Consider the following 12,290-nt stretch of genomic DNA (forward strand, 5'->3'; position numbering starts at 1 on the left):
ATTGTGAAGAACTGTCTTCTTACTGTGTCCTCAACATAATAAGAAGGGACCTCTGGAGATCCCTGTGTTCTCTTTTGTAAGGGCACTAATCCCATTCCTAGGGCTCCAGCTTTATGACCTAATCATCTCCCAAAGGCTCCACTCCTAATATCATCATGCTGGGAGTTAGAGTTTTAATTTATAAATTGGGGGGGGGGGGTGCACACATATATTTTGTCCATAATAGCCTTAAAAAAATCTGTTGAGTGAATCAATAGTTCTTCTTATAAGAGTTATAGTATTAAATTTCATAGTTTTTAAATTCTGCTTTGTGTTGACATTTAATTTACTCTTCTAAACCCAGTATTTCCTTTTCGTTCAAAGTTAATATTAAAGGTCTGATTAGATTCATGTTCAAGGTTTTTTGTTTGTTTGTTTTTTGGAATATAGATATTTTCCTCATCCTTTTTATGGTATTTTAAATTGATGAAATGGATTCCTGTTACGTGGGATTACACACTCAAAGGAAAAATACATATGCGATTTTACTAAACTTTCAAATTCCTCTCCATAGGGGTGTTTAGTTTTGCATTCTTATAACCACTTATAACCATTTTGAAACTACACGTTCCCTTAAACTCTGTGAATAAGTACACTGCCTAACTTGGATTCATAGCAACCTGATATATGAATTACAGTACTTGCTTTTCTCCTTTATGACTTGTATTTTGTCATCATTGTATTTAAAAAGATCTTAAAACTATTCTGTCATTCTGTTTTCCATTGGAATAATCTAAGCCCTTTAATTGTTTTTATAGTCAAGCTAGTAGATGCTGTATATGAAGGCTTAACTTAAAACTCTGCTTTTCCCTCATACCAAGATAACTACATTCACAGCATATTTTTGTTTGTTTGTTTCTCAAAAAAGACTAATAGCTATCAAGCATCTATGGAACAATATTAGAATGTTATGTAACTGAAATTGCCTCTAATAGGAATTTTACTTTCTAAAACTCTCAATTTTAATTTAATTCTTAATCTAATTTGGATACAATTTTAGTAGGTAATGCTTTCTAAAACTCAGGGTGAAGTTTTATTACACGGTACAGAAACTTTAAGAAACTGTGTAAAAGCAAACTCTTTTTAATATTTCTATGGGATTTGATCTTATAATTAGTAGTATTAAAGTATGTTGTTTATGTGTTAATAGGGAAGCATTGAGGTAGGTGGTTATTATGAGCTTACATTATCTCAGGTGTAAGACTTGTAGTTCTCTTCTCATTTTCTTGGGCTTTAGTTCAAAATTTTAATAGCATATTCAACAAGAAAGTGCCAAATATTTAAAAGCTTGTGTAGGAGCCTTTGTTGCCCAAGATTAGTGTCACAGGTTGCAATTTTATTACTGATTCCTAAGAAAATTGTACAAATATGGGAAACTTCAGGTACTATTTGTTTTAACAATGTAAGAAACTAAAGAAAGAATCCATGAAAAGTAGTAGATTGATGTCCAGTACTATGTTTAACTTATTAGTTTAATTTATTCATGTTTCTAATAATAAGAGAACTTCCTTAATTTCAAAAAATGCTCTTATTCTGTTTAAAGAAGAGAAAAAGGGATGCAAGGGGCTATAGCCAGACTTTTTAATCCAATTCAATAAATATTTGAGATTCTATTATTTTTACTTTGTTGTGCTATGACGCTACAAATACTGTGTTAGAAATTGACATATTAAGGTCAAATGTTGAATATCTCGTGATTTATTGAGTACTATAATGAAGCAAAAATCAGAATAGTTGTATAGATATTCACCATTAATGTATGGTTAACATTAAAGTATGATTTCTACTGAATGCTTATTGCTTTTTGTACCAACATAAATTAAAAAAGAAATTATAAGTTGAACCATTGTAAAATGTGGAGCATTCACTAAATATGAAAACTTGACTGCACTTTGAACAGGTTCAGTTTTCTGCTGAGTAATATTTAAGGGATTTTGTTACTGGCCAAGGGAAAGCTTGTTTAGAAACTTAGCTATACTGGGGTGCATACTTAATTCATTAGCTACCTTTTGCTATGTGGATATACATTTTTAATTCTTCGTACAATTTAATCCTTTTAGTTCTGAGATGAGTCCCATTCATCTTTGAATATTTTACTGCTTCTACAAGAAACACTGCTAATTTCCACTATCTGCCATACTAAGGTTGAAGCACACAAAGATGAACAAAGGACTATTCCAGTCTTTAGGAATTGGCTTAATAGAGGAGAGAGAAGATAAAGAAATTGCTGGCTACAGTTCTAATAAAGAAAATGCTTTTGAGTGGAAATGTTTTGAGATTTTTGACAATCCATATGTATTGTTGAAGAAGGCTAAATTTTACACTGTAAGTTAACAGAATTTTTGTGATACTCAAGTTACTCTACCCAGAAGGAAGGACTTGATAGCCTTGGTTTTAATAACTCAGTTAAAAGCAGTCTATTCCTGAGTCTCAAGCTCTAAGAATGAGATAGGATTCCCAGTATGAAGGGAAATTTCGAGTGCTCTTTGAGGTATTAGTGAACTTCCACTCTCTGTAGTGCCTCTCTGAGCTCCTGATACTCAGTGGTTCCTTGAACCACTCTATCTCCAAATAAGAAGAAAGATAATGGTGTGATTTGGAAGATACTCAGCTTCAGTGCCATTGCCATTTTATGTTTCGAGATCTTTTCTTGCCAAATGACCTTGGATCTTAGTTTTTAATAATACTGCAAATTACAATACATGTTTTAATCCAGCATGGGATGTCACAATTTTTAAAAATAATCCTTTAGGGATGGGAGGAACAGTTGTATGTTCCAGATAATGATTGACATTTAAAGTTGAGTTTCTTATAAAATTACACTCCATTACAATTAATCTAATTTAAAAACTGTTCTTTTCTCCTTTAGGGTTAGAGAGTTTTTAAAGCAATTTTTTTGTGTTCTTTTCCGTTTGCTCTTTCCCTTCAAATATGCAATATCATTAATTTCTACAAAAAATTCTATTACTTGAAATTATTTGCCAAGGAATAAATACATGGCACCTGCATTATTTCATAGCATTGAGCCAACATCTCTGTTCCTTTTTCAATATTTTTTACAAAATGGAACATCTGCAAACAACAAAGTAGAGTCAAATATACTATTTACATTTACAAACAAAATTTTTGTTTGGTCCATATGTTTCATGCTTAAGATATTTTGTCATTATGGTATATTCAAATGTTGAGGTTATTAAACTATCTCTTAAGGATGTCATTAAAAACTGTGAGGTTAATATGTTCAGACTAGTCAGATTACACTTTGCCAGAACTTTTTTAAGTCTCTTCTTTAAATGTCTCCATGGAAAATTAATTACACATTCTACTATTAGTATTCTTTTCTCCTATGGAGATAAATACATAAGCAGCTTTTACATTTTAATGTATACAAATGCACACTTTTTGCTTTTCTAGTTCCTAGTGGAATAAACTGAAGAAAAGTAAAGTGAACATTACATCTAATAATTTATTTTAAAGCATTATGTAGTTTAAAAATGCAGCAACTAATTCTAATTGGCAGTCACCCTTTAGGGGCAAGTAATTTGCTGATTATTCCTAAAGACTCATAATTTTAAGAGTTCCTAACTTCTAAGTATCTTCATTTCTATTGGGATAAATTTATATAAAGTGATCTAGTAAACTACTCAGCTATTGTCAAAATAAGTAATTTTCTAAATATAATTCAACTCTATCCTTTTCAGTGTTTTTTGTTTCCCCTGCAGATAATTACTGAATAGACATTCTCAACTGATTATTTCAGCTGTATCTGAAAAAAACTTCTTTGTTAGCATTATTAAGATCACAAGTCTGGGAAAATAATCTTTTAGAACATAGAAATGACACATAGAAAGTATTTTATAACTAGTGTATCTTGATTGAAATGGTGGGATTTTATGGGGAAAAAAGCAAAATATGAGTTGTCTAACTTATTTGAAAATGGATCACAATTAAAGTTATCACTGTTTAAAGTTTTTCAAATACTTTTATACTCCTTATTTTTAACACTGGAGTCAATATTTTATATAATTTCTTTCTAGATAGTGATATCAAGGTTGCATTCAAATTAAGAGCAAAGAACAGTAGCTTCCAACTTTTTTATTGTTGTAGGTTATTTTTTGGTTTTATCAGTTTTTTGTACAGTTTTAACATTCAAATCAATTTTTCTACAAAGGTATCTTAATACTTGTGTATTATGCTTACCTCCCTGAATTTGCAGCCGTTTTCTTTCTTTACGTTATCCTGGTTACTGAAAAATGCTATGCAGCAGGCTGAACCTTTGGCAGTGATTAAAATAGATGAAATTTGCATTGTTTTTCATGGTTCCCACAGTCCACCTTGGCTTTTAATGCTGGATATGTGGTTAGCGCAGTTGAGGTTCTGAATTTCTCACTTATTTAATGTTCATAAACTAAAGTAGTAGTCACATGCGGCTAGTAGCTACTATAATGACAGTATAGCTAAAGAAACTCAAGGGCTTATTTGTTGGTTGTTGTTTTCACAGATTTAAAGGCCATTGTGTAAAATTCACTAATATGGTCTGAGTCTTTTATTCCCTAGATAAAAATATTAGCTTTATCTCAGATACTTAAAGAAAAGGAGCCATGATGCTCGCCCCCACCCCCCTTGAAGTTAGCATGGCTTCAAAACACCCTTAAATTTTTGTATTCATGTTGAGGAAGTACAGCTATTCTAGTTTGACTTTCGTGTGTGTGTGTGTGTGTGTGTGTGTGCGCGCGCGCGTGCGTGTTTTGACATTGGGGGAAATGGGCAGAAGGAAAAATAAAACGTACTTTATTTTGTATTGTGCTTTGCAGTTTTTACATTTTTTATGTTTTCTCAAATCTTCTAAATGGGGAAAGCTGAGGCCCAGAATTGACATTGTGAGGAGAAAATACTTCTCAGCATGAGAGAAATTCTTACATTGAGAAGGGGCTATAAAAGGATGACTTAAAAGATTTAGTTGGGAGCCGGGTGCAGTGGTGCACGCCTGTAATCCCAGCAACTTGGGACACTGAGTTGGGAGGGTCTGAAGTCTGAAGTCAGCCTAGGAAATTTAGCAAGACCCTTTTTCAAAATTTTTAAAAAAAGGGCTGAAGATGCAGCTCAATGGTAAAGCACCCCCCAGGTTCAATCTCCTGTACTGGGGCAAGGGGAGCAGGGGAAATTCAGTTGAAAAAAGGTGATTACAAGGTTTGTCTGCTATATATATCAAGCTTCTTAGATAAAGATCCAAAGATAATCCTGTGAGTCTGAGCCAGGGTTACTGCTGAATATGGTGACTTTATAACCTGTAAAGGAAAGTGAAGAACAACAACTAGTTTAGGGGAAAAGATTGGTTTAAGCCTGATTTTAAGGTGCTAATGTTGCATCCAGATGATGTCACAAAATGCCCCAAAGACAAGACTTATGGGCAGAAAAAGGCTAGCTTGTTGGGCAAATATAGGAAATTTCAGAAGTCACATGGCATGTTCATTTTCATATTTCAAGCCCTTATTTTCCCCTCATCTGCTCCACCATCTTCCCAGTACTATAACTGTAACAAATTTCAGTAGAATTTTGTTTGTATAATGATGCGAGCCATGAAAGAGAAGCTCACTTGAAAGAGTGAACAAAGGGGGAAGAAATGTGACAAAGAAAAATTATAATGGTAAGCTCTCAAACAGGTTAGTTGGTTGGATGGTTCATGTAGAAGCTGAACACAGGGAGCATTGCACAGAAGGTGGTGATCTGAATTGTTCAAGGAGAATAGAAGCCTGTGAGAAACTCAGCTATAATCTAAAGAATGTGCTTACATAAAAAGCAGAAATAGAATGGTGGTACCCATAGGTGGAGGTGAGGGGAGATAGGGAGTTGCTGTTAAATAGTGTAAAGTTTCAGTTATGCAGGATGAAAAAGCCCTAGAGATCTGCTATACAATAAAGTACTTACAGTTAACATCACTGTATTGTATGCTCACTTGTTAAAGGGTAGATCTCATGTGTTTTTTTAATAGAAAGAGAAAGAAAGAGTCCTTGATACTTTCCTGGAGACTGTAGTATGAACAGGAATTGAAACAAAGATCCTGTGAACTGGTGGATTTTTTTTTTTCTTTTCTTTTCCCAATTTGGCACTATCTGGGTTTACTCTTGATTTGGTCCAGAACATTTCTACAATTATGCTAAAGTTCTTGATCCTGGGATTGAATAGGCGTGACCATAACTCTGTAGAGCTATAGTTTATCATTTCAAAAGGAATAAACATGCCTGAAGATGTGATTTAAGAAAAAAGAAAAACCAAAGGAAGATTCCGGAGCAGCACTGTCCAGTAGAGCACTTTGCAGAGGCAGATAGAGATGTCAGCACCATCCTGTGGGAGCTGTCACCACAGGTGGTTGTTGAAAACCTGAAGTATGACTAATGAAACTGAGAAACTTTATTTAATTTTAATTTAAATTTTATCATATGTGGCTCATGGCTCTCATATTGAGCAACACAGGTCTAGAGATTTCAAGAAAGTTCATCAGAGTGTGAATGAAGTAGGAATGCAGTCCTTGGCATGGGATTTGAATGAAAAATTAAGGAAAGGGTATGACTGGATCTCCAGTTTATGGTTTAAAATGAATCTTTTGGATATTGTGATGTTATATTTCTTTTGTGTTTGAACTAATGAATGTTAAAAACATACACAGATAGAGGTTGGCAAAATTTCCTTTCAAAGTACAATGAATTGAGAGTAGAATTTATGAATTGCTTTGATCATTTAAAAAATGTTTTTCACCATTATGAATATACAAAATAGTCATCCATCATGTACAGATGTAAAAACCAGGCTGATTATTTAAAAATTGATGCCATTGAAAAATACAATTAAGGAACCATACATGATGAAAAACTTTAAAATTAATTTTCTAGTCAATGAGTAAACAGTTCTCTTAGGTCAGTCTGCATGGTTTTTCTCCTGGACTGCTACCATAGCTTCCCAGCTAGTTTTTTGGTCTGTGGCTCATGTACTACCTCACCCCTAGAATTGTATTACCAAAAACACAAATCTAAATCACATCTCTGCTTAAGAATTTTTTACTACAAATCAACATGTAATAAAAGTTTTCAATCACACTTTTGAAATTAGTAGGTGAAGAGAACTGATGAAAACAAAATTGTTAAAACATTTTTGTTAGTACATTGGCAATAAGCAACAAGAAGGTTAAAGATACTTACAACTTAAACTCTAGTTAAATCTGCTTCTGGGAATCTTTCTAAAGAAACAATTTTAAACACTATAAAATATGCCCAGGAAATTGCTTTTCACATAGTAGTAGAGAATGTCTGAAATTTTATTTTCTATAAGGAAGCAAAGAAAAGAAATCTATTATTCTCTTATAAGTTCTTTTTCTGGATCAATCTATATTATGGTTACTTAGACAAGAAGTGCCAATACTGGAAATTCTGAATCCATTTTACATATAGACCTCTAGCATGCTTGACCAGTAAATTGAGACCTATTATCATCACTTTATAATCTAGATGCCATATTTTTTGTAAAACATAAGTCATTTAAGGTTTTCATTATGTAATCTATTTATTTATTTCAGTTGAACCCTGAAAATATATGAAGAGTATGTGCTAAACTCATGAGGAATGGGACCATGTATTTTCTCCTTACCAAATATCCTCAAAGTCTATCACTCTCAAAAAAATTATTGAATGTCTTACTTTGTTAGTTTGCTTTGTAACTGCTGTAAGGGATTTTCAGTGTTTAAATAACTACTTTGTCTTTGGTAGTCTCTTTGATTTGTAAGGAATAAAAAAGACTTAAGTTACCTACTAGTAGAAAAGGAAGCATGAATATAAATGACCATGACTAAGTTTTACTTTTTCTAGGAACCCATAGAAACTGGTGCTTTTCCCTCCTTAGAAGCAGGTATCTCTTGATACCTGCCTGGTGCTTTTCATTTATTCCTCTCTGCCTCTGCTTCTGAGTACTATTTTGTTTCTCTTCTGTAAGATGACATTGCTTTCACATAACTCTAGTACATAGTCCTAAGAGGAGAATTATTCTGCTAAGTACTGTCAACTCTAGGCAGAACTTTTACATCAAGGTTCCATGGGCTGCAGATCAGCTTCTATTTTGACTGGTAGGGATCTTGCTCTGGTCAGATGTGGCAGGGAGACAAGTTCAAGTGAAAGAGATATTGCATTTTCAGATAAGGAAATATCTGAGTTATTTTCAGCTTAGAAGTTTCCTTGGGAGGATTTGGTGATATCTGAAGCTTTATACACTATTTTCTAATAGATATGTGCTCCGTTATTCCTCAGTTTTTTCCCACTCAGTCTTTATTATCTTTATAAACCATGGCATAGTTCTTAGCTTTGTAGGACTTCTTTTTCAAAATCTTAGGATATTTTATTGTTAAAAAATTAAGTGGTTAGGGGGCTGTGTCTGTGGCTCAGTGATAGAGTGCTTGCCCAGCACGTATAAGGCACTGGGTTTGATCCTCAGCACCACATAAAAATAAATAAAATAAAGGTATCATGTCCATCCACAACTAAAAAAAAAAAAAAATTAAGTGGTTGGGTTGGGGTTGTAGCTCAGTGGTAGAGCGCTTGCCTGGCATGTGTGAGGCACTGGGTTTCAGCACCACATAAAAATAAATTTACAATTTGATGAGGTTTTTTAAATAATTAAATAGTCATTTCCCCCTCTTTCTTCACCTGGCTAAGAAGGAATTCAAAATATCATAGGCTTCCTCACACTATCCCTTCTTCAAAACATGCCTGTGGAAAAGGAAGCAATTCTTTGATTGGAATTTTCATGGCTTGTATATAATTATGTTTAAATGAGGACACCAAAACATTTTCAAATTTAAAACTTTAGAAAAAAAATTTAAAACTTAAAAAAAATCTATCACTTAGATATTTGACAGTTGACAAGCAAGTAGAACAGTAAGAATTATAGTATTCTTCATTTCTTAAATCCATTAATCTCTGCTTCACCCAGGTTTTACATTTTTTCTTAAAGTTCAATAAATTTATATTGATATGTTCCTTGATATCTTATTCAGAAAAAAACCCATAAGTCAGGTGATTGCTTTGGAAATTTGCTTGCAATCCTCTTGAGTTTAAACATGTTCTTCAGCTTTCAGATTAATATCTAACAGAATACTCTTGTACTAGGATACTATCAGATACAATTTTATTATGGAGGTTAATGAATTTTCAGTGATGTAAAATATGGGCTAAAAATATATGGATGTAGAATATGACTGGGGTAAATGACATTTTGCTGAGCCTTACCATGCACCCAGCACTGTGGTCCTATTACCTTATCCACATAATGTCTCTCTGGGTTTTCTTAATTGGGACCAAAAACTTATTCTGATTCCACATTATTCTATTTACTTGTTTATTTATTTATTTATTTTAATACCTTAAGAATAAGTATGTATCAACTTAACATTTCTTAGAAAATGTCAATATTAATACATTAAACTTTTCTTACAGGATAAAAGAATAAGAGTATCTCAACCCTTGTCAAGAGGACCAAGTGCCTTTATTCCAGAGAAAGAAGTAAGTTTATCTGTTTAAAATTCATGAAGTGTGATTTAAAATAACTTCATTTTATCAAAGAATATCTCTTCTCAATATGGAGATAAAAATGTGTTTCACTCTTGAGCTTTTTATTCCTATGTCAGAAAACCACAGCGATGTTCTTTTCAACTTCACTTAGAAATCTAAGTTTGACTTATTAAAGTTAGGGAGTACTGAAAAGTTAAAACGACAAAAAAAATTAACAATATTTTATTTGATATATAAGTTTTCTGAGAAAAGTAGCTAAGAATAATAAAATTTAATACTAAATTGAAGGTTTTTGGTTTTAAAAAGTTCATTGTTTGATGTAAACTATAACAATGTTTAGAAAAGATATTTTGAAATGAAAAAATGAGTTTCCCAACTAAACGTCTAAAATAAGATACATTACTAGCAGTTCTATTTTCATTTTGTTCTTTGATTGGACAACATGTCACAGGATCTCCAAACAATTGTGTACCTTTAGTGAGGGTGGGGAGTCAAGATGGTAAATGCAAGGAAGAGGGTTAAAATGATATAAAGGAGATTACAATCAATACAAAGTCGGTGCCTATTTTGTTGGTATTGATCCCTGAAAAATAACAACCATCTGCAGGACTCTCTAGATTCCTAGATCACTCTTAGATATACTTAGGCTAAGAACAGTTTAAAATCATTGATAAAGGAGTTTTTCTCTGCTTTAAGGAGTTAATAATGAACCAAATATAATTATCATATATACAGGTTCACTGTTACTATTTGCATAGACATATTTTATCTTAAAGCAATAGGATTATTCCTTTATTGTTCTGAAATTAGTCAACAAATAACGAGTACCTATTATACGCCAGACATTGTCTTAAAGAGACTAATAGAATTAAAATAAAACCAGATCATTGCCAGAGTAAGCAGTTCTTTATCTTCATCTCACTTTTTTAGTGACCTTCTCATTGAATGAAAATTTAAAGTAACAGTAAACTTTCCAGATCTTGGTGACAATAGCCAATCTAGGTGGTGGCCAGCCTTGTCTATAGGTTGGCTACTACCTAGATTGGCCAGGCTGCCGTGTGTATTCCTGTTTTCCTCATGTCCAGAGATTGCTTAATACATATAAAAGGCTTCCAAAGCACATTTTCACAGTATATATTTGAAGCTATTCTGGTTTTTCAGGATCTATTGCATCACATCAATTTATTAATGTATCTTAGGCATCCAGTTAGACTTAAGAAATGTCTGCTGGAGAAAGCAAATTAAAAAACAACAAATATTCTATCCCTAACTATGTATGGTTCATCTAGATCTTTTTATATTTTTAACTATCATTTTGATTCTTATAGTTGACAGAGTAGGAGAAAGTGGGCAGTTGAAGGTTAACTGAGCTTCAGTGAAACTGCCTTTTTTTTAAACATAGTAAATGACTACTTTTCAAACATAGTCCTTTGATTTTTAATTTCCCTCAGTCATTAGTACCTCTGTATAATTTGTTCTTATTTTTCAGAAAAAATTATGTGAAGCTAGCTCTGAAGAGTAAGCAGAGTTTCTTGATAACAGTGTGAATCTTTGAAAAGACTATTACTTTGATCTTTAGGAGATCTAGATTCCAAACCAGATTTTGCTATTAACTAGGTGCATGAACTTGAATTTCATCTAGACTCTGTTTCCTTATCTCTAAAATAAGAAACATATTCATCTTAAGTCTAGAAAAAGTCTAGAACTGTAATTCTAAATACATATAAACAATGAACCAATACTAGAATTATGCATTATATGTTCATCAGTTCTGAGAATGAGTCATCTTTCCACAAGGTATTAATAAGCTATTCATGCCTTCAGAGCCAGTTCTTGGTGTAATGCCCAAACTGTTATTGTGTATAAAGCTATATATAAGTAATCTACTTTTCAGAAAGCTCTGTGGATTCACTAAGATAAAAGGTGTCCATTTTACTAATTTAACTTGTTTTTAGTAATTAATATTTTAGGCTAAAACTACCAACAAGAGAATTCTTATGACCTTACTAACTTTTTATTAACACTTTCCTAGAAATTATCATATGTTTCTATGCTCCCTAAAAAGACTTCAGAAAACTTTTAAAATGTTAAATAACAAAAACAAGCAAAGAATGATTTAAAATTATTTGTTTAAAAGTAAGCAGGGTCCCAGCTGCTCGGAGGGTGGAGACAGGAGGATTGCTAGTACAAAGCCAGCCTGAGCAACAGCAAGGCACTAAGCAACTCAGTGAGACCCTATCTCTAAATAAATGCAAAATAGAGCTGGGGATGTGTCTCAGTGGTTGAGTAACTCTGAGTTTAATCCCTGGTTACCCATCCCCCAACACACACACAAAAAAATAATAATGTGATTGTCTTCACAAGCTGATGAGATTAAATTATAAATTTATGTAGTCAAATGCTGCTCCCTTTGCCTCACCACAAATTGGTGTGACAATGGCCAGGCATGTGGGCTCTGAAAATCTGCCTAATATATGCCTAGCAAAGCAGATGGAAGCTTTTTTTCTTCAATTTTATAGCTGTGTATTTAATGTTTGATGATTTAACATTTGTTGTTTAATAGATTGTGGCACCAGAGCCAAAAATGAATGGAACTTTTTAAAAAATGCTATGATGGGCAACTGCATAATTTCTCTGTCTGCAAATAGTAAATGAATATTCATTTGCTTCAATAGTGGCAAAATTTATGTAAACCAA

At 32.8% G+C, this 12,290-nt stretch overlaps 1 protein-coding gene across 1 annotated transcript in view; it reads left to right on the forward strand.

Annotated features, from left to right (window-relative positions):
* Sesn3 (sestrin 3) overlaps positions 1-12,290 on the forward strand; it is a 65,731-nt gene that overhangs the window by 26,226 nt on the left and 27,215 nt on the right. The window contains exon 2 of the mRNA XM_015489970.2: positions 9,519-9,584. Coding sequence (XP_015345456.1) covers positions 9,519-9,584 — 66 coding nt within the window. The remainder of the gene's footprint in view (positions 1-9,518; positions 9,585-12,290) is intronic.

Source organism: Marmota marmota, unplaced genomic scaffold (genome assembly GCF_001458135.2).
Source record: "Marmota marmota marmota unplaced genomic scaffold, marMar, whole genome shotgun sequence".
Taxonomy (NCBI): Eukaryota; Metazoa; Chordata; class Mammalia; order Rodentia; family Sciuridae; genus Marmota; species Marmota marmota.